General features: G+C 36.7%; 1 protein-coding gene across 1 annotated transcript in view; it reads left to right on the top strand.

Annotated features, from left to right (window-relative positions):
• The window catches only part of PDZD8 (PDZ domain containing 8), a 59,445-nt gene that overhangs the window by 17,243 nt on the left and 15,348 nt on the right, over positions 1 to 26,854 (top strand). The window contains exons 2-3 of the mRNA XM_005229773.4: positions 3,252 to 3,374; positions 8,788 to 8,890. Of these exons, the coding sequence (XP_005229830.2) occupies positions 3,252 to 3,374; positions 8,788 to 8,890 (226 nt within the window). The remainder of the gene's footprint in view (positions 1 to 3,251; positions 3,375 to 8,787; positions 8,891 to 26,854) is intronic.

The raw sequence follows: 26,854 nt of genomic DNA, 5'->3' as shown, positions 1-26,854 counted from the left end.
AAGATAGGGTAGCTCATAGGCTTTCCCTGCCACAGGGAGGAAGATGGTAGAACCTGTGATGCCTGACTTGGTTATGTCTGTGGATTGCACGTTGCCTGTATGTGGGTTTAGAACACAAGGGAACAGAGTCTCGCCATGTTACCAGCTGTTGCCATCTGAGCCTGTATTAATTCACCAGTTCCTGGTGGAAAAGTCTTTCCAAATAAATTTGGGTTATCTTGTACTTAAGTAGTCTGTCAACAGTTCACTTACCTAATAGGTAATTAAAATCTGCTTGAAATAGTAATTTGTGGGATGTTCAATTTTGGAAATGTACAAACTTAGTAAATTACCTTAAATAGATAAGTGCTGTGTTAAAAAATTAGAAAGCTTCAGAGCAGCACTTAAATATTAAAAATGCATTTACCGTGGGATATTTAGCTCTTTGTATATTGCTAATGCCAATGGAAACAGGTAACACGTTAAGTTTTTTGCTAAGGATTTTGCAAATGAGTTGCAGTGATAAGAATTTGAACATAAGTGCTTGTAAATTAAAAATTATGTTGAGACTGCTTTTTAATCCCATATTTGTAGAAAATTTAACTAGTGCAGCACGAAGTCCAGCATACACTAAGTGCTTTGCATATTCTTGTCTATAACTACATCAGTATTTTGGATTTTTTCCTCTTTTATTCATTGTTGTATTAATTAAAAAGTCTGTTTTGAAAATAGAATTCAAAATTATAGTAAACATTGTCTTCACCAAGACAAACAGCTTGTCTGAGGATTATTTCATCATTCTGTGCTGCAGCAAAAAATTGCAGTGTGTGTTGTACTTACGACTTTGTTCCGAAGTCTTGAGAGATGAAACTTGTTTTGGGTATGTAGGTAGATATTCCAATAAGGATGCAGACGTATCTTAGTCTTGTTATTTTGCTTTTTTTTTTCCTTTCTTATTTTCAGTGTTGAAAATAATTTGTCCAGGTTTGTTTTTTGTTAAATAGCCTGCAGGCTGTTTTATGGTGTACATATACGGGAAAGACCTTATCAATACCAACACTTCTAAGCCTGGCATTTGCAGAAATTCAAAGAGATGATGGCAACCTATTGGATCTTCTCTCTTTGCCTGTTCTTGCCTCCCAGAAATACTGAAACAGTAGCTCACTGAGGCTTCTGATGGTGGTCATTAGTTTGAGGTTCCTGTGGAAGACTATATTTTTTTTTTTAAATAGATTTTGAGAGAAGGTATATGGGTAGCTGCTGGTATTAATTGAGAAGTTGTGTATTTGTGCTGAAAAAAACCCAAACCTGCAAGTACTTTTTAATTCAGAATTTGGCATTATTTTCCAGTGTGCTTGCCTAACTCATTTTTGCCTAACAAAATCTGAGCTAAATCTGTACTCTGAGGTGGTAAAATAATTCCTGAAAGGAACAGAGTACCCTCGCTTGTGCTTAAAGTGAGGAACACGTGGGGTGGTGTGCACTGTGATGGCAGTAAGTCTTGGGGAGTGAAGACAGTGGGTTGTCTTGGTGCTATTTTCCCCACCCTTGTGATGCTTACTATTTCTTTAATAATTCAAGAAATATAAAGGAAAATTAAGAGTAAAATATCAGACCAGATAGTATATGCAAAAGGCATATTTTGAGTTGGTTGTTCATGGTATACTCATAAGCCTAAACCATGGCCAGTGTGACTTAAAAGCTTCATATTTCTCATATACAGATATAAAAAAAATAAAAAAAATGAAGTATTCAAAATTGATTCTTTATTTTTTTTTAACTTGACCAATATCAAAACAGTTTCCTTCCTGAAGGAGTTAATGAGGGAGAAACTTGGAACCAAATGAAAGTTAGAAGTTGAATTGGATTTCAGGAAAATGGCTGGCGTGTTGAGTTGTATTTATTCACAAGGAGAACAAAAGAAATGTCTTTCTCATGGCTCTGTACGAGGCTGGTGCTCATACAGAAACGAAGTGTCTTGAATCAGAGTGTTGAGCTCCCTCCCAGAGAGTGTGCTGACAGTTAAAGGGCACTTAATTATTTATTTGAATTTCTGAAACTCTTCAGTTCAGGTCCATGTGACTGTTTCCTGAACATATTGCGATCTCCGAATGTGACAAGCAGATGCCTCTGAGCAAACAGTACTTATGAAAGACTTCTTTCTCATGAAATGGCAGATACATCCTGCAGGCAGTGGTGCTCGTGTCCTGCTGTTTCTGAGTCTTCTCAACAGAAATAGTCATTGGGAGGCCGTGTCAGTAACGGAGCATGGAAACCAAGGCACAGGGCAGTGCTTGGAAATGACAGCAATACAGGAAAACAGAAATAAGGAATACCCTGCAAGTGCTTTTTCATATACTTTTATATAAAATGCTCACGCAGATCCCATGTTATCGTTCTATTTGCAGGGTTGTGGCCCTTACTGTTAGGATTGCATGTGTGTGTCTGCCATGTGGTGGGCCAGCAGCTGTGCAGCCTCTCCCCCTCCTTCCTTCCCTCAGATCATGGCTGTGTCTGACACTGAAGCACTATCACTTAAAAACGAAATCGGTATTTATAACTCTGCATATTCTAATCAAAGAGAGAGAATTATGTGGTGAGATAATGTGTGTAAAACACTTAGTATCTTGAACATGAACTGCTTTTCCTGTAAATCACATGCTGTGATGAGGGAAATAAAGCTCGGGGCAAATATTTAGAATACCTGTATCTTTATTTTAATTGAAGAAGACTGGCTGAAAACAGCAACTGAATGTTTTTCATAAAATGAGAGAAGTATCAACCTGTGTAACTAAAGTGTACTGTTTATTGATGCATCAGTTCTCCAAGTACAGCGGTGTCATAAAAATTTACACTTTAGGGTCATAGTATGTTTTTGTCTTTCAATGCTGTGATGTTTTATGCAGATGGGTTTAAAAACCTGGTAAGATATCTACTACAAAAGGACTCTTGTGTTAAATCACGTTTGCAATTGTAGACACACTCTGTGATTTGATCAGCTTCCTGCTTTCTCAAAATTACCAGTACTATGAACTATAACTCAAATAATCTATTCCTGTGAAGTAATCTTTGTTATATATTCTCCAGTCTTCAGCATTCAAAAATCTTCAGTAGTTTCTGCTTGTGACTTTTGACTAACAAATATGTAGGAATGGTAGTATTTCTCTCTAGGTGTGTTTAAAGATTCTTTGTAATCCTGTTACTTTTTATTTCTGTGTGTTAGTGTTATTTATGTAATGTGAATTAAGATAAGTCTGTTCTACATTTTTCAGGTTCAAGCCATTTTTTCCATTTCAAGTAGTGCCACCCGATGAATATGAAGATAGAGACCTCTGTATACAGGATTCTCTATTGACAGAAGGGCGACTAAAAGTCACATTAATTGAATGTACAAGGTATGTTTTGTGGTCTTTTGCTAGCTGTAGGCATGTTCTGATTCATGAAATAGCAACTTTGTGTCGTGATTGCACTCTAATCAGGAAATGTATTTTTTTTAAGTAAAAATGGTCAAATGAAGTTGCAGTAAGTTTCTGAGGCACTTCTGTGTTTTGTGTGGGTGTGTGCATTTGCCTTTCTGCTGAATTTTGCCTGGTTACAAGTTAATCTATGCCTCCTGTTATTTGGTGGTTGAGTTTTTTTGGTTTTGTTCAGCACACTCTTTCCAGGACAGTATAAGTGTTGTAATTATCCTATTGTATTATGTTGTAAGTGAAGGGAAATAATTGTTTCACTCAGTCTTACTTAAATTAATCCACATAACTTTTATAAGGCATTATTTGTTGCCTTTGTTTTGAACAAAATAATGGGAAGGAATAAAATCTACTTCCTTCACTCATTGAAGAGAAAATTATTCTCATGAAAGCTGAAGAAAAGGTGTGTGGACTCTTCATTTGCTTGTTTGTTTTTTGGTGTGGTGTGTTGGGTTTTTTTTTTTGTGTGTCAGACTTTAGTTCTTGGTTTATGTTGGATCTTATCCAAGTAGTGCTCAGGTTTTGATCTAGTCATGTGTCGTTCTGTTCTGGTTTGCAGCAAGACCGTTTTTTTAAAAAACTTGTTCTTTTCATTGCTTATACTACCATATGAGCCCCTCTTTGCACTTCTTTCTGTAGCCTTGTACAACTGTCTGAACTGTTTGCTGTACTAACATTGTTTATCCATGCCATGGATTTCCAGAAGATATTTTTCTGCTTCTGAGGATTGTGTGGGCCACAGCAGTGGTTATTTTTTGTAATACAATTGCTGCTTACCTGTCTGCCTAGCTTTGTTGATATGTTTTCTGTTGAAGGATCCAAGAACACTAAGTGACTCTGCATCCTTGGCTCCTTTCCTCTTTACCCGTACTAAGGGCACTCATGATCTCTCTTCATAGGCAGTCTCCAATTTCAGTCCAGCAGTGTGTTCATTTTTGTTGTAAGAGGGCCCAAAATAACTACTTTAAGTTGTATGCAGTGGTTCTTGGTTTGGAAAGAAATCTTTTAGATACTATGTCGTTCCTGAATCTGAAATGCTGTATAACATCACGAACATATCACTAGTGTTGTTTCTTTCCACTACATTTAGAAGCCAGATTGCTCAGTTTGATATCATCCTCTGACCACTCAAGTGTTTTCAGCTGTCACAGATGCTTATCAGATGGCTGGGAGAGGATGCAGTCACTGGCTTGTCAGGTCTTTTAAGCTTCAGGTCTGACTTAATCAGACTGGTTTATGCAGCTTGGAATTTCTCAACACACAGTTGAAAATTATGTCTGAACAAACACCTCTCAATTTAGATGTCTGACTCTTGGTTCCATAGTAATTCCTCAGATCTTCCAGGTGTCTCATCCTTTTTTGAACTAAACTACAACTGCTGTTTGTACAGTCCCCCTGTGAGTAAATATTCTTGATTACTTTGCATTGGCAGATACTGATGAGGTAGAAGCTGAAAGACACAGAGGATTTTTGTTGTAAAAGAAGAAATATGCCATATATACAAAAGTAACAATGACAAAATTTCCCTTTTTAATCGCCACTGTACATACGTGAGCTGGTGTGAGGGTTGCCTGGGACCATTCGCAATGGCTCTTTTGCAGTGCAGCACTGCGTGCTGAAATACAGAACTTTTTCATTCGTATCTGCCACAGGGACCTGAAAATTTTTCTTGGTGATCATTCTTGTTGCAGAATGAAAGATTACTTTCATTTCTGTGTGTTTTTTCAGTTTTGCTCAGTGCACCAGAAGGCTTTTATATTCCCTGTCAGTACAGTAGCCATTCCTTGGATTCTGTACAGAATTTGGAATAGGATTCTTGACTGCTACCAGTCTAGTCTGGTAACAGAGTTCTGCTACTTCTCCTGCTTAGGTCTGAAAAACAGTGGTGAAACTATAGTAATAAAACATTTAGCAAACATTTTTTTAATGTTGTAAATATCTGTTTAAATATCATCATAGTCTTCACATGACTAAATATCTGCACTTCTTGCACTACTTCCTTTTCTAATTGCAGGCTTGACCATATTAATTTCCTTGCTGTCATGCTATTGAAAGAAAAATTAAATTTTGCACATATTTAAAATGAAATTCATGAAAAGATGGAACTTTGGTGTAAATAATAAGGAATATGTTTTGCAAATTTTTATCTGACCTGTACAAGAAAACTTGTATTTTCAACAAGTGCAATGCCCTCACAGAATTCAGTCATTGCAAAAGTGCAGTTATCTGTCATTTACCTTAAATTATTAAGGAAAATGGAAAAATAAAGTGACATGCTGTTAAATTTTGCTATATTAATTGCTTTGAGAAGATACACTGTGAAAAAAGTCTTAAAGCATTTAACAGTTTTGGAAGAGTATTCTCGCCTAATATAATCAGAGTTTATCAGGTGGGCTTTCTAGATTAGCATTTGTTTCAATAGGTAACCGTTGTGAACAAGGAAATTTTCTTTAGTTATTTAATAGAATAACATTATAGAATAGTTATTTAGTAGAATAGAGTGTACCTGAGACTCCAGTTTGCAATTTTATGTGTTCTTTTACTTTTATCTTCAAGTGGACTTTAGTGTGCAGCAGTGTCACCTTTAAGTATGTGAATATTGAATCTGCTTTTGACATTCCTAAAATTTGGGGGAAAATTCTGCTTATTTTTAGCTCCTGGAATACTTGCAAATACAAAGGCCACAGTTGAAATTAAAAATTTAGGAGAGGATTGTAAAGGAAATAAATAGTTTGCTTTTACGTACCTGGTTGTATGTAAAACATACGTAAAGGTTGGCGAGTACTTTGCCTGTACCAGATTCTTGTTAATTTGCAGGTCAGTAACTCATCATCATCCTACAAAAAGCAGAAACTTGATAGCCTTTGTTATTCATCCTTCTTTCTGGAAGACTATAAAGACTCGCTTTAAGCTCTCAGCTCGAGAGTTGTGTTGACCCACAGCCTCCATGCACTTCAATTGTTTTGTATCAGTGGGCAAACACTTCATGTCTTGAAGTTCTTGTAGTGCTCAGGCTAAGTAGGACAGCTACAAACAACTGTGTTCATATCTGTAGATAGATACTCTGTTGAATTACGTTCTTCTGCCTCATGCTTGCTTCAGGGAATCATCCATTTTGCACTTGGAGGAGGAGTAGAAATTCATTTTCTGTATGCATATTTTAATCACTCAGGTGGTAATTTAATCACGTTCCTTTATTGATTTAATTATAGCTGGAGTTATAAACTTTGTTTCTGGCTGTCTTTCATACAGATTTTATAAACTTTCAATCTGTAGGATAGATCCCCTTAACGTCCGGTTGTTTTGGTTGAATGTGTTGTGACACAATCTTAATGTCAGCCTTTATCTTCACCTGTGTCACAGAATACAGTACCTCTGCATGCTAATGGAGGTATTATTCAAACAAAAATTTACTTAGTGTAGTAGCTGTTAAAATTTCCCCATTGTCTTTCTGAAGTTGGAAATTGAATTCCAAACTCCAGCATGAAATGCTCTTTAAAACTTAAATGTGTGGTTTTGCTGTCCTGTGATACATTCTTTAAGTTGTGTATTGGTAACCTATCGTAAGCTGAAATCCTGTTATGGCTCATTGTTTTCCTTGTTATTTTTCCATTGTTTCCATATAACCATATGTTACGGTTCTGGCTGGAAATTATGTTTTATTCCCATTTTGAGGTATCTCCTGTTGTTGTTCTTAGTTGCCACTAGTACAGGACAGCTAAATGGCTACTGTACTGATATTTTAGAGAGACAGTTATTACCCCTGCGAAATTCCTGAGGGTGTGTCTAGGTGACCAGAACCTAAAATGTATGCAACCAGTGATCAGCTGTGGAAAAGCTTTGATGAACTGTCTGGTATCAGTGAGGCACTGATGAAACCCTGCGTTACTCTAAAGCAACTACTAAAAGCAGAACAGAAAAGCCACAGCGAGCTGGCGGGGATGGCTTAAAAATAAGCAAAGGTGGCGTGAGTTCATCTGTTCAAGTAACCTTGAACAAACTTAGTCTTGTCCTCACAAAGTACCTAATCAGTTGATTCTGAGGCTGGATTTCTGCTTACGGTGATCATATCAAGAGCGTCTAGACAAACAAGTGCTGGTGGTCAAGCTGGACACTAACCCAAATGTGATCTTCCCCTAGCATCTCCTCCATGCATTCATGTACTCAGTTAAAGACCTGTTAAACAATTCTTCGGAGAGACATACAGAAGAAATATTTTTTTTACCTCTTCTTGCTGCAGTGCAAGCTAGAGAGCTGTTGCAGCCAGGGAGGTGTTTTCCCTTGGGGATTGGCTTTAGTTTACCATTTCGGATTGTTGGAGAAAGTTTTCAGTAGCTTTACTTGAAACTTACTTTTCAAGTATGTTTACTTTATATCTCCCCACCTGGTAGGCTAGGCACTTTTCGATCATAAATATTTAACCTAGAAACATTGTTTAACAACAAGATAAACAGAGGAAATCGACGTGGGTTTCTGTCAGCTTTTGTCTTTATCGTCTAAAGAGTTGTTTAACATATCAGAATCATAAATAAGATGCTTTCGATGAAAGCTTAAAAACTGTCCTTGTCAAATGTATGTGAAAAGTTTGTGTGTTAAATTCGAACAGCTCTTTTGAAAGAGTGAGATTTGTTTGAAGTTTTATTCCAAAATATTTATCTGCTTCCAGCTACTGTGAGTAGCTGTGTACAACTTTATTGCTGTTTTATAGCTTAAAAGTTATTGGGTTTTCTTTTATAGCAGTACTGATACCTACCTGAAAAGCTTTGTAGCCTTCTGGAATAGGGAGTTATGCAGGAATGGCTCTTTCATTTGTTATGAGTATTACAAAAAATTACAGTTATAAGAGGATCTCAGTTTAGTGGAACAGGAACGTAAGCAGTAGTAAACTGACTTAGCCTATAGTGACATTCTCTTGAACCAAGAAGAGCTCCAGTATATTGTGAAGTTCAAGACTCAGATGGAAGACTTGTGGCTGTTACTGCTTTTTTAAAAAGAAAAAAAATTTGGAAAAATACTAGTCTGCCAATCGACCACTTTATTTAAGAAAAGGGAAACACAATAACAAAAAAACCCAAGCCCAACCAACGAAAAAAAAACCAAAAAAAAGACCCCTAGCTAAAAATTTTGTTATATTTGATATTTATGGAGTTCTTCCACTAGAGGGTGGCAGTGCCTTTCCTTTGGTGTGAAGCTGTATGGACTTCTCTGGGTGTACACATTGATAATAATAATAGAGTGTATAAATGAAGATTGGTAAGTTTAATGTGGTAAAGATAATATGGTATCTGGGATATATGTAATAGTATGACAATTCTTACCATAGGCTTTTCTATTTCAGGTTACTTATGTTTGGATCCTATGAAAGAGAAACAAATGTTCATTGCACAATGGAGCTGAGCAGTAATGTTTGGGAAGAAAAATCAAGAAGTTCTATTAAAATGGTAAAAAAGGGTATAATCTTTGCCTATTCCAGCATATCTTGTGTTCTTAATACATTGTCTAGAAAGAGTGTATTTTTGGACAATCAAATGGGTGATATAGTGGGGAAAAAACCAACCCAAAACGTAATAGACCAGTGTTTTGGTTTGGTTTGGGGATTGGGGGTTTTTTTGATCCAAAGTATTTCACTGTCAAACTGACATGTATGGATTATATCATGTTCTATTGTCACAACTATGCTTAAAATGTTCCTGGTTTGAATACATTGCCAACTGTCCATCTGCATTAAAACAAATAGTGTGAAGTAAGCATTTTTATAGCCCTGTTATATTTGGGTGGGGTAGTGTTCAGAAAATGCTGAGTAAGATACACCTGTCTTTCACTGGCCAGGAGTGTGTTCCCTTCTGGTGTGAGGGCTGAAGACACGTGTGCTCAGAGAGCAGCTCATGTGACTGACTTCCTTCTTTTCCCCTGCATTTTGTGAAAATACAGGCAATTGCCAGAGATCTCTGACTTTTTTTACAGCTTATGAATCCTACCCTCTCTGCTAAAGAAAAATACTTTTACAAGTGCCTGCAAATACAGAAAGTAGTAGTATTGGTGGTATTGTAAGTCAATATTTTACTAATTAACATACTTAGTAACATTAGTTTAGGAGCATTCACCATACAAATAGCCTTTTTTTTGTGTGTGTGTGTGTGTATGAGAATGAGTTACCTCCTCCCTGGCCCCTTGAACAAGAGGTACAATGTATGCAAGAGCCTTTCAGTTTCACATTAGAGCAATATTGTGGTAGTTATCAAATTGAATTAGGCTTATAGTGAGCAGTAAGTAATGTGCTTATTAAAAACCAAAGCAAATCAAAAGAAGAACAATCTACAGAGGCTTTAAAAAGACTTTATGTTAACAATTGATGTCATGCAAAGAAATCACTGGAACAAAAATCCTGCATTTTATCTTCTGCTGAGTGCCATTAGCTTAAGCTCTGTGCTTTTGTTACATCTGACTGGTGGTGTTTGGACAGCAGTGTCGTTTTTCCACTGGAGCAGCAAGAATCCAGAATTTCATCATCTCATTCAGACAATTAAATTCCACCTTGCATTGTTTTTAAAACTCCTTGTGACAAATGCTATGATTCTTATTTTTGACTTACTGTATATTATGGTTTGCAAAAAAAACCTATGTGGCTGAGCAACAGACAGAAAGCCTTTTTTTTTTTTTTTTTTTTGTTGTCTTAGCTGCTGTATTCTTAGTCAACTGAAAAACTTGAAGGAAGGGTACAGGTTCACCTATGTTTTCTTAGGGTAGCCTCTAATACTGGATGGCTGTCTGAGTGCGTCCGGGAAATGACAAGCAGGGAGCCTGCAGCTGCAGCACAGGCTGAGACTCTTCAGAGAACTGTGGTTCAGCAGCCAGACATCATATAGAAACTGATGGCAGCTAGGGACTACATTCTCCAGAGTTGTCTCTGTCTTGGCCCCCTCTCTACTCACTCCTAATGCAGTCAGTGGTGTTTATGTGCTTGTGAGTTAGCCATGTCAACTCCCTGAGTTGGCTTGCTGGGTGATGGCTCCAGTACTGGTGGAAAGGAGAAAGAAGTGTGGGATGGCAGTAACTTCAGCTAGTTTAAGCTGCTGAAGCACAGCACCACCAGAGGTGATGGCATGAAGTGTTCCAGTGGTCCTGAAAGAATTATGGTTTGCTTAACTCTAGAGGTTGCTATAGATTCCTTGAAGCATGAGGCAGGAGGTAGATCTGAGTGGTTTTTGTAGACCTATTTGTTTAATCTGGTTTATGCAGTAGTTTTTAGTTGTGTTAAACTTTTTAAATTTGTTTTAATCTAAAGGTTTAAGCCTCTTTGCATGATTGCATAAGGATACATAAAGGTAGGAGCAATTTGGCCTTAGTAGTCTAGCCAGTTTATGGTCTTAACCCCTTCCTAATAATAATAAATATTTCAAAATTTTAAAGAAACAAGCAATACTTCTAGCATTCAAAAACAAAACAAAACAAAACCAACCCCCCAAAAAACAACAAACCCAAAACCCCAAACAGTTTTAGGATCTTCTGGACCTGATAATGCTAATACTTACTCATGGGCATGACCCTTTTGTTGGGATAAACAGTGTGTGAAAGCTTGCACAGAACTGCAGGGTTGGTGGTCTGGCAATGAAGGTGTCAGTACACTGATTTACCATTACGTTTCTCTGGACAAATGAATTTGGTTATTTTTAGATAATTTTGAGTAGTAATATTGGAGAATATTCTTTTACACTCTTAACAGAAGAGGGGAAAAAAACCCCCAACTTTCCACAGTCAGTGTGGCACTGGTGAGTTTGTGACAGCAGATGGCAGTAAGACTAAACTGATGGTGGGTGGAATGGCTCGTTTTTAAAACTACAGAAAAGTACTCGGGGTGAAACTCTCAAGAACTCATCATCTCTTTCAGCATCTAAAATGAAATGGCAGGTTTTTCAAATTTCGTAAGCTTTTGGAAGTCAGGCCTTGTGATATACAGAAGGGTTTTCTGTCCATCAATGTTGCAGTCCTTCATTAAGCATCATTCAAACGCTGTGTGTGCCTGAGTGCGGGGACTCCTTGATCTGAGTTGTTGCATCTCTAGCTCTGCTGTCAATATGAAGAATTCATTGTGCTCAGCTACCTTGAACTTAAGGCCACTAGGTAGGTGGCCTAATTTTAAGGTCCTGCTTTTGAAAATCTTGATATCATAGAACATGGAAACTGGAAATTAACAGTACTACCTTTTGCTTATATTCAGCAGATGCAGGGAAATCATGGAAGTCCCTTTTCCTTAGGAAATCAGGTTAAATATGCAAGTTAAGTTACAAAATGTTAGAACATCTCACTGAGTGGCAAGAGTATCGCCAAAGATCCTCAACAATGTAAGAAGTGTTGCTGACACACTTAACATGAACTTAGTTATCTTTCTCAGAAATTGTAACTGTGTGAATAGTGGAATAGGAAGTTATAAAGAAAAAAAGTGATAATTTTCAAACAAAAAGTTTACTTGTATCTTTGTGATTTCTAGCTCTAATGCAGCGTTAGCCACAAGGCAGCTGACTGCAGTACTTTGTATCTTTCTAATATTAAATCCTTCTTTTAATGCTTGTATGTGCAATAATTATTTGAGATGAAGTCAGAATTAATAACAACTTCAGAAACTATGGAGAAGAAATGAAAGACTAAGTTGCAGTGAAAAGTAGAACGATATGTTCTGGTTTAAAAGCTCTAAAGTCTAAGAGTCTCACAGTCTGAATCGGAGGATGTATTGTTGTGACTGTTCTACAACACTCCTGAGGAAAGTTCTCATAACTTCCTATACTTCCTAGTGTTTTCATTCTTTATTATGTTAGTTGTGATAAAAGATTAGACAGATTTAATACTTCATAATGAATTTTGGCAAGGATTTAATCTGATCTTATTACTTATGGAATATTAGTAGGTGTCAGCATTGGTTTTGAAAAAAGATGCTGTGTTATTGAACATATCTAGAGCATTATTGAAGTGTCTGTTATAATACAAAGGTATGTCAGGCTTCTGTTTTATCAAATCAGTCTGAAACACCAATAAGACTTCAGAGAGGTGATTTGGCATGTTCCCATGTGACATGTGAACATTCCTAAATATCTTAATTAGTAGTACATGCAGCTGGAATTAACATTAATCACTGCACTGATATGTAAAACTTCATTATGTATGGATAGGATGTAGTAATTAGCATTAACAGCACTGGATTACTAGCCAGGTGTTGTGTGGCTAAATAATTAGTTGTCTAAATAATTATATATATGTTTGTAGTTATTAAATGGAGGCTGTGCCATAAATGGGGTTATATCTACTGAACTGCCAGTTAACAATACCAGATTGATTTCTACAAACAAAAAGAATAGTTCTGTTTCTCCTTGGAGCACATCTATTGAGAGTGAGTGGACCCCTGGCCTGTTACACTTGGTGAGAATCCTGCTGCTGACTTTACCTGTGCCAGCACTTTGTGCATAGTGTTGTAGAAGAATAACTTAATTTTTCACCAGAAACTGAATTTGCTTTTATGAATAAAAGGAAAATATAATCTGTCTGCCTTAAAAGTGGCAGAAGAATGGACATAGAAATGATCTTGAAATATTAGTAACAGAGACTTGAGGGAGCTTTGCAGCTGGAAGTACCCCTTACGTTGACCATGCAATGCCTTGAGTGCTGTATGGGTGCTCAGCTGGTCTGAATCTTATTTCTTATGAACTGCTCTGTGTATTTTAGTAGTCATGTTGCCTTTCTTTAGGTACTGATTTTTCTGACAAAGTTAGTTTTCTACAAGTTGTAGATACTATTGCAAATAGATTGCTATCCTAGATAAACTTATACCCAGCAAGTGTGTACACACGCTAAATGGTTTGTGCTTTTTATTGGTTGTATGAATGTGAAGTAGTGGGGAAGAGGTGCTCAACTATGACAAAATGTATCCGTTCCAAGTTTTCTCTTAAGTCTTTCTTTTTTTATAGAAATTCAGAGGTACAAGAGATTCATTATCGATCTTGAAATAATAAAGTTAGATAATCCAAGAAGATACGAGGAAACACCTTGAAAGTCTGGTTTCAACTAATAGGTAGTACTACAGGAATAGCCACAAGTTTGTATTCCTAAAGGTAGTAAGTGTTGGGGCATGTTTGTTGTTGGCGTGTTTTTCTTTTAATTTTGGAAACCCCTTCTGTGAATACTTTAGCAATACAGGAACTGCATTTCATATTCTGCAAAGTAAAAATTTCCATCTAAAACACCACATCTAGTAGCCCATAGGATTCACTTTTGTAACAGCTGAGCACACAAATATCCTCTGAAGTAAACTAATAATAGAAAGAAAGAATTAAAGAATTTTAAGATTAAACATCCCACCACTTTTTTAGGAATTCTGCCTGATGTTTTCTCCAGTTCATTCTGAACATTGTGGTCAGCACTGCAGTAACTGAAGGGGAAGACCAGTGACACTGTCTTTTCAATCTTGCACTCTGAATTTGTGGATGTATATACATTCACATATGTAGGCCACAATCTCCAGGCCTTTTGGTGAGGATATCTTGATGGATATGGCCTTTTGTAGGCAAATTTAATGGTAACTTTGAAATTGCTGTAGGCAGGCTGGTTGGCACCTGTTCATCAAAACCAAGTAATATTTCTCAGCCTTTGTAAAACTGAATTTCCTTTATCAGGGATTAAGGGAAACTTAAAAGGTATTCCAGTACTGTAACATATGAATGTAAAGTAAGAAATACAGTAAATCAAATCCAGCACTTTCTGAAATGAGTTGCCTGAAGATACTAAACAATAATGTCAAAATTTAAAGCAACTGTGAAACGTTAATTTGTAAATACATGGAGTTAAATGCCTTCCAGTTGGCATTTCAGTGTGCTTATTTAACAGCCTGCCATTTCAGCATTTAATCCTATCAAAAGAAAGGAGGCAGATTAAAGCAAGAGAAGCTTTTTGAAAATGTCACTTTTTATGAAAATTCATGATCTTGTAAAATTTGATATTTGTAAATACAATGGGGAATAGTTCTGAGATTTGTACCTTACGTAATATTCTGTAATCCGTTTTTCAAATAAACTTGAAGGCCATCAGGATTTTTTTGGTCTCATCCTAAACATTTAAGCCTTTTGACGTGCAGCTTCAGAAAGCTTTTCTGTGTTTTAATGAGAGACCTGTGAAAATGCACTGTACATCTTGGCTGCTCCAAGACTATTGAATATGAACATTAAAAAACCCCAAACCACTAACAGCTTTTTAGATTAATTTTTTATTTTATAGTTTGTGTATATTCAGATAGATGTTTAGAACCGAATGTCATCGCTCTAGTCAGTGTGACCTGATACTTCTTGCCTGCTTATAAATCATTCAGTATCTATCATGCACTGCATCCTCTGTCATGCGTACCCTCGCCTGGGACAGGGAGAAAGCAGAGCTTGCTACACTTGTGCATTTGGTGGCAGACACTACTAAATGCATTGTGTGCGGCCAAGTCCGTAGCTTCCCTTACACGCACCTTCTTTCTTTTTACGTCCAAGCCTGGATTTATGATCCTTCCTAGCCTCCCTTGGAGTGCTGCAGAGATTGACTTCTTGCAATGAATCTGACTTGCTGAGTTTCAGATTTTATGTACCAGATAAAAGATCAACAGATAAAATAACTTGAGTGGGAAGAATCTGAAGTGAGTAGGGCTTAATGCTCTGTGTGTGCTTGCGCTTCCCTATCCCCAACTCGTACTTCAAGAGCTGACAGTGAAACTTGTCCATGGTACTTATACTTATGAAGAGAAGTTCTTCTGCAGCCAGATACTTGTCTCATATAGTGAAATAAGTCTGGTTTGGAGCCGCTTAATTCTAGTCTAAATCACTATTAGGTTTTGTAACCAAGTTATATTGCAGGTGCCAGTGGTGATACTGTCTCTTCAGTTGGGGTCTTCCACCCTGGTGTTTTGCAGGGTGTTGTATTCTCTGAAAGCGTGGTAGTGACCTCCTGATTCATCAGGAAGAGACACAAGTCTTTTAGATAGCTATGTTGGGTGAACTCACCTACCTAAGACCTCTCTGCATGGCTGTTCTAGGACAAAAATTACATAAAACTTCAAGCTTGATCAGAAACTAGTTCTGTTCTTTTGATGCTTTTTATAGAGCCGATGAACAACATTCATTTTTGCTGTGTTTTTTGCTTGCAGTTTACTCATATAACCACCAGCCTGTAGTACAGATTCTTTGAGTTACCTTTTAGTTGCCTATCTTCCATATCCTCCTTATAGTTCCCAGTTTGAATAGCAATGGTAAGCTCTTGTCATACTTTTTAAATTACAACTTTGCATTTAAAATATAACAGTGTTTACTTAATGGTTTTGTATCTTTTCCTTAAAAATGCTTGTAAAAACTAAGGTGGGCACACAATTTTAGTGTGTTAGTAGTTGTGGTGATGATGACCTTTTTTCTTTTTCTTTTTTTTTTTTTTCCCCCCCTATTCTTATCTGTTCTGCTGCATGTCCAAATGTTGGATGCAGGAAAGAGTTTAAGTAGGTGTTACAGCAGCTGTATTTCTCATTTACAAAGGTTGATTTACAATGATAGCTGATCTTGCTAAATAAATAGATGGTTGATGCATGAAAGCTAACTTGTTTGTATGAACAGTATGGCTTATTGTAAGAGAGATAACAGTGTTTTATTAACCAGAGTAAACAATGTGGTTTCTGGGTAATTCAGTATATTTCTGGAATGACTTTCTAAACTATTTTATTACATCCTATTGCAAAGTTGTATGTCCAGATGAGCCAGCAGCTCATGCTGGAGGCTGTTGCACGTGGTTGGAGTGGAAGGGGAGGAACCTGTTAAAACACAGATATCCACAACCACCTTTGGAAAAACAAGCTGTTTTGATTCTTGTTCATTTGTAGTATGTTTTAATCTTTCGTCTTCTAATTTACTTTTAAAATGCATTTTCTTAGAGCATGCTTATAAAAGTCAACCTCTTCTTAATGTACTAGACTTTTCTTTTTTCAAGTTGAGAGACTGGGATCTTTTCCTACGAAGAGGTAGTAACTGGGTTGAAACTAATGTACTCATTTGTATGGGTTTTAGTAATGTTTCACTGCCAAATCAGGACCTCACCAAGTAAACTGTTGGGCACATGGAAAACTGTTTCCTTCCATTGGTGCACAGTTTAATCTCCCAAAATAATGAAGAAGGAAGCCTGCATTTGGATGTTTAATTACTGAATAAAAATGTGTTTTCCAGGTGGTAACAACACAAAGAGAGAAAACCTGGAGGTGGGTAGTAAGTCTAGTAAAAGGGGTCCATGGCTGTGAGTAAAAATCCCTGTTAAAAAAGTGAGGTGGTGGCACTTGGTGCTCATATGCTCTCTTATGTTTCTTTGTGTTGTAGGCAGTCTTAATTTAGCCTAAAACTCTGCATCAAGGCTATGAAACTGCTTTCAAGGCTATGACTGAGCTTACAGTCCTGCTGGAGAGAGTAGTAAATACGTAACGTTTTTGTTTCATTTATTGAACTTTTGCAGTTTGGCTACGAAGGGTGTTTAGCTACAGCACGGGTATGTCTATGATGGGTTTTTATTCCTTGCAAACAATATTTGAGCAAAGAATTCTTTGTTTAAACACAGTTGTTTCCTGGGCTTGATAAATGTTTCTATTTTCACTACTGTTCTTGAAACTTTAGCTATTGGAAGAGAATCTGAAATAACATATATTCTAAAAATATACTTGTAATAGCTAGGAACAAACTTTTGGCCACCGTTGTGAGCAAACGCATTCAGGTTCTTGCCAACTGATGTGCAGAAGTGCATTAGGAACCGCAGTCTTGGTTACATATGACTGAGGTAACCAAGAATTGCCATTAATTCCTAAGCTTTAAAAATAACTGCTGGGAGGAAGTAATTTTATGAAAGGTTATTAAAGCAATATTCTCTCATCTAATAATTGGAATAAAAGTAAACGAGATTTACTAGAAAGTAAAGAATCTGATTCTATCTTAAGAACACACTATTTACTTTTACAGAAGTTAGTTTCATTTCTGGATCTGTTTTGACAGCTGGAAGTAGAAACCTATAAAGGCACTGGAAATGCATCCTGGACAGAACACTCTTCTGCATGTCAAACAAATAATTTAGTAGAACAAAGAGATCTCTTTTGATATTGCCAAACCCCCAACCCACTGTATAACTCTCCAAATGTTGAAATAAATATTTTAAAGCTACAGTAGAAGAGAAGCAAGGAATGTTCCTGTGGCTGTAGGAAGAAGAGTTTAGGGAAGGATGCTGTATGAGTCTTGACTGATTGTGGCCTGGGCCTCCTTTTCATCAACGCAGTAGTAGAACAGGAGAGGTGAAAGCTAATTCCTTCCTCTTACTGCTTTTCTGTCTCTATCAGAAAATAAATCTTTGACATTGAAACTTGGCACTCATTTTTTATTTTTACTTTTTATTGGGGAGTAGCTACCAACTTCTGAAAGGAATTATTCCTCTTCATCCTTTTGAAAGCTAGACTATTTTTCTTTTTTCTTGCTATGTGCTTCCTGGTAGCTGGTGTCTAGTAGTCCTGCAGATTACTAGGTAAGCTTCAAGTATTACGTATTGTTAAATGCAAAGTGCAGGAGTATAAGTTCTATTGTCAATAGAATAGATTTTAATTTTTTTTTAAAGGTGGTATTTCTATTGAGGCAACAGCATAAACTCAAAATAGGAGAGCAGTGGTTAACCTGCCATTTACTGGAGAGAAGATTCTGCAAATAGAGCATGAGCTTGAAGCTTATAGTCATTCTTTTATCTGTCTGTAGGTATCATACATTTCTGCCTGTCGTTAATTAAGGAAATAAAAGCAGTTGAGAATGCTGAATGGCAGGCAGCTAGTAACTACCAGTTGTCCAGAAACACTTTAAAGCAGTGCCTTCTCTAAGAGAGAGTATGGCTGATACACAAAACTTGAATGAGTGCACTGTACATGCAGACATGCACTTTTTTTTTTAGTATCTATCACTTCGCCCTTTCTCCACATATCTTTAGTTCCATTCTCTGAGTATTGCTGCCATTTATCTTGAATACTTGGCATAACGTGACTGTTGGTTAGGTGTCTTATGTAGTGTAAGGAGTAATTTTTAATTGGTTATTGTTAGTATGGCATTTTTTCATTATTTAACAATTTTAGAAAGTCATACTTAGTTATGCTGTGTTAAGGCAGTTACATCAACTGAGCAAGCATCACTCAAGTCTGGAGACACAAGTTTGATGTCAATTTCAAAGTGTCTCGTTATTCATTCAGAAGGTCTCGCCTTCATATTAATTTGGATATGTCTTCCATCGTATATCCTGATGAGCATCTGTATACCTGTATAGTGCTTTTTTTTTAAGAAGTAGTAAAGTGAAAAGAAAAGAAAAAAAAGAAAATTAATTTGTAAAATCTGTGAGCATGAACTTCTGTTGAAAAAAATGTGAGTATTTAACTAGGCAGAGACTTAAACCAAGGAGGCAGCTCAGTTTGGCTCTAGTCCCTCCCTTAGCCCTGTGTCCTCATTAAAGCTTCGCTGGTTGCGTTCCCCAAACAACACAGAGCTGCAACATGCCCAGGTGAAAAAAATCTAGTTTTCTGTAGGGGTGCATTGGCTCTCAGGCCCCACACCACAGCAGGGACACCCAGCCTGGCCACTGAGAAGGTCCTGCTGCCATGGGAGTGCCAAGGGCTGTGGGACCAACCCTGCCCTTCTCCCCTCACCTTTGAGCTGGGGTGGATCTTGCCACCTTCCCATCAGGACCATGTTTATCCCTGTGAACCACAGTGCTGTCAGCTGCCATGGAGAAGGGCCATTACTAAAAACCATACATATTCTCCGTGGAAGCAAGCATGTTCTCTCTCTATGTAATAAAACCATAGCTCTTCCAATAATTATAAGCACTATATTACTTGATGTCATCATTATATACAAGTTATGATCTTTGCACACTGCTTTTGACCTTGGACTGCTTTGTATGCAAAATACTGTTTCCAGTTCTACTCAAATGTGTCCTTGTATGAAAATGGCAAAAAAATCAATGATGCTTCTGCTGAAAATATATAAATTACAGTTCATTTGGGTATTTGTATGACTTGGCAGGGTAGAATTACCTCAGGCTTAATTATCTTGCAGTGCTCTTGTTCAAATGGTATTAAAGTATGTAAGTCAAAGGCTATTTTTGTGAACTTCAAGAGTTCAAGAAGGGCAAGCTGTGCATGATGAACACACATGTTTATTCATTATGATTTCCTTCTGGCATTGCAGGCTAACAGACTCCTAAGTAAAAAAAAAAAAATAAATAAATAAAACACTGCACTGATAGGTTTGGGTTTTTAGCTCTCCAAATTGTCGTCATTTTTCTCTCACAAAGACAACAATTCTTCATACTTTTCTCTGAATACATTGTAGTACACACATGGCAGTCTCTGCCGAAGTGTGACATGGTACACAAATAGGTAGCTGAAAATCTGAATTTAAGCTATGGGTTTCTTGGTAATTGATGTACATTAGTGAAGTTCTAATAATCAGAGGTTATTTCCTGGGAACAGGAAAATTAGGAATGTTTTGCCATGGTGCCGCACCCACGGACTTGCAGACTGCAGTCCTCCAATCCAGATCTAATTCTGTTTTCTCTCCATCTTCCTTTCCTTGCCCAATTCTATATACTCGTGTTTTTACTTTTTTTTTCTTCCCACCCACCCCCCTCCCCCCGACTTATTGTAATTTTTTAGGTACTTTTTTCTTAGTAATTTTTCAGGTACTTTTTTCTTAGGCTTTTTAGGGTGTTGCAGAGGTTATAAAAGCAAATAAATTTTTAGAGTTAACACATCTCTTACTTTCATGAACTATGGTGGGAGTTAAGTGTATAACAAATCACGAGCAAGTTGATGATTAAATTTGTAATTTTGTATTCTGAAGCTTTGCTACAAGATATTTAATCTTTTTTACTTTTTTTTTTACTGTAAGGTATTTCATCATTCATCAAATTTGCACGGTTGGTTTTTCTATACAATTCTAATCTCTTAAACATGTAGGTTTTCAAATAAAATATTTTAAAATATGTAAGTTTAAAGAGAAACCTTAGGCTGCATATTTAATACTGAATGTGCCATTTATGAACAGTGTCTTTTTTGTCATCACAGCCTTACAGTGATGGTCAAGAAAGTATAGTACCATGGCTTGATATCAAGTATTCAAATTATATCACATAAAATGTTTTCATCAACTTTTTGGATGCAATTTTCAATTTTTTTGTTAGATAAAGCTCATTCAAATTATTAAGTAAACTGAATTATTCATACTTAAGAAGTCAAAGAATCAAATAACTTTTTAGTTTTGCTACTGATGCAGATTCCATCCTTGTAATATGTGGAAAGATATTTACCACCTTACAAATAATTACCACTTTTAAGGACACAAGTATTGATCTACTTAAGGACAGCTTCTGTCACATGTGCATTTGCCAGTCTTCTCCCCCTGCCATTGTTCAGTATGACTTATTTTTTTAGATATTTGTATTTCTTAAGAATTCTGAGTGTTAACTAATTCTGTGTTTGTTTTTAAATGACTGAACTGTAAATTTTTTGGGGAAGGTAGTTGGGTTGCAGTCCCAAGCAAGTCCTGCTTCTGGTGGTGGAAGAAAGGAGAAAGAGAAGTAGAAAGGTCTTGCATTATGAAATCTGCTGGGTATTTTTCTTGTATATCTCACCAGCTACTGATAATATCTGTTGCTAATTTAAAAATAATAGAGCATATGAAGTTATAGTGAGAGCTGAAGTAAAAGAAGTTTTTAGGCTTGACGTAATTTCCTATCCATTCTTTAATCTACCTTACAACAGGGAGCTGAAGAATTGGTATATTACTTCCCTGAACCAGAAAATCCTTCAACACAAACAAAAAAACCTCTTGTCAAAATGCATGAACTCTTTATTTCTATTATGGGTAGTGTCCTGCTTCTTTTGTAATTACATACATATTTTTTTTTCTTTTTTTACTGTTTCCGGAAGACTTTTTTTTCTTTCAGCACTTTTGCATGCTTCAGTGTTAGTGGTTTGAGGTCTAAAACTGTTTTCTGGAGAACTCGTATGTTCTGCTACCTCCAGAAATAATGAAGGGAGGTAAATTATGAGATAGATTTCTGCCAGAGTCATGACTAAATCTTGTGATAATGCACAATCCTGGTCTCAAAAGTTTAACAGAAATCCTTGTGGCATAGCTAAGTGGGTTTTGCTTGTTTTGGGTTTTTTTGTTGTTCATTCTCATAATGCTTTTTCATAGCCTGAAATAGAGGATATTCGACTCTTTGTTTAAGTAGTTATACCAATTCTGTTTTCTTGTCATTCAGATATCTAACTACAGGGGGGGAAAAAAATAATCCCATTTTTTGTTAGTCAGTTATGAACATATTGATTATGTGGAGAGAAAGCTGCAACATGAAGGTCCCTTCCAAGCCAAACTATTCTATGAAAAATTCCAACCTAAATTCCAGCCTTTGGATTTTCTTGAAGCATTTGTAGAGGCAAGGTTGCAAAGTTGGATAGCATGTTGATTTTAGTTTACAGCTAATGTTCAGTTTCTAAATCATTCTTTGGATATATTGGGAAGTGATTCTTATGCATGGTTTGGGGGGGGGAAACATCTAGAATATTTTCAAGTGCAAAGCAAATATAGCTGGATATTGATCTCTATTGCAAAGTGAATTGTCAGCATTTGATAGTTGGTCTTAAGATCTTTTTCATTTTAATAGTTGTGACAATCTTTATAAGTGATGAACAGTAAAAGTATGAAAATCTGGCTTCTAGGTGTGCTGTTGTCTTGGTGCTATTAATCAGATGTGACACTGAGCTGCTGTTTCAATGCCTGGCAGCGACTTGTGCCCTATCACCATAAACAAATGGATTTGATGTGATTTGTGCTCAACAAAATAACCAGAAATAGATGTGTGTTTGTGGAAAACTTTACTGGTTATATAGTTGTGTGTTTATACTGCAGTGTTTTGTCCAGAACTTAATTGAAAACAACTCAGTGTGGTTTGGGTGCCTTTCTACATAGAGAAAGATTATTATATATGTATACAAAACCTTGGCCTTTTTACAGCAGTTATTCAGAATAAGCTAGATATAAATCCTTGTCTCTTCCGACCTTGGTAACGTAGAATTTCAGAAGAAAAGTGATCTGTTTTTAGCAGGCAAAGGGGTGGGATTGGGAGGTTGTATGCAACAGGAACTTCGTTTTGATTCAGATGGAACTTCTATTTAATCTCTGAAGAGCTGTTACGATGATGAATCATTTCACTACATCTGCTTTAGTTCCTTTGGGTTTAGCTAGTTCTGTGGGAATGCAGGAGCCTGAGCACTGATTGGGTCAAGCAGGATATTTATTATTCAGGCTTGTGCTTTGCTTTGATAGCCATCTAGCCATTAATGCTGATGAGAAATACAACAGTTGTCAAGAAGATGGTATGTTTATGCAGTGCAGAAATAAAAACACTGTTCATTTAAGTGCTGTGATATGTCAGATTGTAGAATTATGTTGGTTATAGGTACATGTGGGGTCCCTGTTGGCTTTGACTGTGTTATTGATAAGAGTGTAATTTGTATTACCCAGAATTGTAATGGTTTATTTGTAAGAGAATAGGGTTTTTTACTTCTTTTTTTCTGCACATTCTTGTGTAAGTAACTCTTTAAATATGTTGCATCTTTAATAAGTCGAATGACACTGCTTGATTTCCTCAACTTTGGTACAAAGCTTAATCTGATAATCTTGTTAAGGGTTGAGGATAGTGGAAGGGGTCAGCCCGGCTGTGGGGCTGTGGGAGAGCTGGGAAGCCCAGTGCTGTGCCTGCTGCTTTGGCCTCTCCTGGCACTGCTGGTGCTCCCTGGCCCTGCCCCTGCCTCTGGCAGCACTGACCTTTTCCTCAGAGCAAAGCTGCAGCAGGAATTCTGCTCCCATCCCAAACCCAGGGCTTTTGCTGAAGATTCCCAGGCAAGGATTTATGGAGCTGCTGCTCATTTCAGATGATTCACTGTACTCCAGATGTAGCTGCAGTTAGCATTGCTGTTGCTCTAAAGAAAACACTTCTGCTCCAGAATACAATCAGCCTATAAATAATACGCTTATTCTTTCCATCAACATTTTTCCATCAGAAATAGAACTTTTAAGCCCTTTAAAATATGACTTTTAAGCCCATTAGGAGATCTAAGAGTTATGATTTATATGCATTAGAAAATAGTATTGCATATTTTTATTTCCATGGAAACTAGCCTCTGTGATGGATGTTACCATAACTATAGTGGATAATAACTTTTCATAATTTTGTTTTAATGGCAATATACATGTCAATAATCAGATGGTTAATGCTGTTGGGTGTGATAGCCAAAACTGCCAGGCAGTCTCTTTGTGTGGAGAGGACCCTTTACCATTAATATTATTTCCATTATAAAGAACTTTTATCTGATAGTCCCAGTATTTTGAATTTATTGCATGAAGATTAATAGTAGCTGGTTTATCACTATAAATTAGGTACTTCTAGGATAAATATAAATACTAGCTGGTTTAGAGGGTTTGCGTTTACTGTGTACATTTGAATGTCTTTCATCTTTTTTGCTTCCGTCTCAGAGATGAACAAAACCCTTGGCTGGCCTCTCTCATGTGCACATATTCATAGTGCATAAACTCTTTATGTTCTCATTAATCTCCTTTATCTGTCATTTGCATTGCAGAGTGATTCATAAAATTATACAAAGAAAACTGTTAACTGGGTAAACTTTTTATTGGTGTCACACATGGTATTATTTATAAACTTAATCTGTTCTGTGTAATACCCGATTTCAGTAACCTTATTTCAGTATTTACTGTTAGCCTACCTGAGTGTTTTTACAAAATACTTGTATGATAACCAAGTCATCCTTAAGCAATATTGGAGGAAGCCTTTCTTCTATCAAAGGACATAAATGGTGATATAAGATTTGGAAGAAAAAAAAAAAAATCAATCTTTTCTATATTTTCAGGGCCAAAGGAAATCGTCACAGTTGGGTTTAATAAAGGCTAAAAGGATGTCAGTGAATAAGAGCACTTAAAGAAGAGCTACATTGGTGTTTGTACTAAATTGTTCTCCAAAGAGGTCTGCGTAAAAACCGAAAGGTCTGCATTTTACCTGCTTCTGACACTTTGAAGGTTAAATGCAGGTTTTCTGCTGCCTTGTTTGTCTAACTCCTCCATTCAGCTCCTGTAATTGCTGTTTAATAAGAATGCCTCAGCAATTCATGATGATCGCCTTAAACAGTTTACTTCTTGTGTGTCACATAACCTGTTTCACCATACAGTTGGAAGGTACACTTTTTTTAGCAGTTGCTTAGTCAAAGAGTACCTGCAATGTCTCAGAAGTACTGAGGAAAAAACGATGTAGCTCCTTATTTTGTTCAGTAACTAGCTTGTTCTGGATTTTGCTGATGTCAAATGTTTTTAGTGCTCATCAAGCAGACATGCAGATGTTTGACTTTACTACCATGAATTGTCACATTTATTTCAGACAAATTGCGCATGATGATGAAATTAGACATGTGCATAACATTTGCAGTATTGTGGCATTAATGAATTATTAACTTTATGATCTTGGTCCAATATGTAAGTCACTTCAGAATGAAATTACCATCATATTTTGTAACTGACATTTTTTGGTTTTTATAAGATGTCCTGTAGAACAGAAAACAATGAGGCTTACTAGCTTGCTGTATAAGACCAACCTAGTAAAAAAAATCTCAAGAAACTTATCCATAAATATGCTTCTTCCTAACACTTCAAAAACCCGAACAAACAAGCATGAAAACTGCAGCCTTCATCTGAGATAGTTGTGTCTCGCCATGCACAGACCACGAGTCACAGAGCTGGAAAAAACTAACAGCAAAATGTCTACCATCCTACTTCCATTTTTTCACTGTTTTATTGTCATTAAAAATCTGTTGCTCCTAATATTCCACAAAAAGCAAAGCTGGTGACTATTCCAGACCTTACTAAGAAAGAAGAGGTAGCGAGAGTCCATTGTTTATAAGCCTGATTTCTTTCTGTGAACCCCATTTGCTTTACAGACTTTCTATTTAAACAATCAAATAGCATTATTGATGAAAGTGTAGACAGCACTTTAAAATTTTTTAAATTTTATTAGAGTGGCTGAAATGTGATATACCCATTAATGGGGAAACCTGCCCCTTAAAAACTGCTTTCAGTATAGCTTGGAAAAAAATCTGTTACGCTTAAAGATACTTGAAATGGACAAGAGGAGGTTAAAAATGGTGGGAATAATAAAATCTTAGACACTCTCAAAGCAACCGATGGTGGTGCACACTGCAGTAGAGCACTGTAGTATTGATATACCTGAAATAACTCAGCAGTACCAACTTATCTGTACTAAGATGTAGTGCTGTCTCAACATCAAACTCAGAATGGGCTAATTAATCTTGTGCTACTTTGACATCAGAATACAGACTAACCGGTTTAAAGTCATCATATACATTTTGATGTTTTAGTCACAGGAGAGTGTGGAGAACTGATTACTTACTGGCGGTTTCCAGATGCCAAGTAAATGTAACAAGTCTTTTGAAGGCAAAGGTGTTTCATGTGTGTGTTTCGGGGGGGGGGGGGGGGGGGGGGGGGGGGGGGTGTTGGGTGGTTGGTTGTTTTGGGGTTTTATTGCTCTTAGCAAAGGCAAGAAGAAATGGGAAAGTGGTGTGTAGGTCATATGCATCATCTGCTGACTGAGAGAACAGTAACAACAAATTTAAGAAAAAAAAATATTTTTTTTCTGGAGCTGAGCTTTTCACAATTTAAAAAAGGTCTTTAAATGGTCCAGTGCTATTAGGACCGCAGGGTTTTTCCCCTAACATTGAGTGCTATCTTTTCTAGTGTTTGAACTTAAACTGGTCCTTTTGAAATGGCTATGTAATTCGTCTGCTTTAATCAGTGGTTGGAGCTCCCTTTTGAGAAGTTTAGTGGCAGTCACATGAAACTTGCAGAGATACTTTGTGATGGTGGCTGAACATGAGTCATTCCATTACATTAGAAGTGGGTAATTTTATAAAATCCCTTTGAAGGAAAAATGAGGAATCCACAAGCTAATAATTTAGTATCTGTTCAGTGACACCCAAAAAGGCACAACAGTGTAGCCAGTCCCATAAAGTTACATATAGTGTGAGTGATCAGTAGTGCTATTGGTACCTGATTTGCCTGTTAAACATTGGTGTTTCAGTTGGTTATGTGTGCTCCAATCTGCAAACATTTTCAGCTTATATGATATGGAATGCAAAATATATATATATATTTATATATCAATGCTGTAATTGCAGGACTGACAATACTGAACAAAACTAAACAAGGTGATAAACATATTTTCTGATACTGCAGATACTTGTGCTGGAA

This window comes from Falco peregrinus, chromosome 1, assembly GCF_023634155.1.
Source record: "Falco peregrinus isolate bFalPer1 chromosome 1, bFalPer1.pri, whole genome shotgun sequence".
Classification (NCBI taxonomy): Eukaryota; Metazoa; Chordata; class Aves; order Falconiformes; family Falconidae; genus Falco; species Falco peregrinus.
This window is presented reverse-complemented; position numbering and strand designations above follow the sequence as displayed.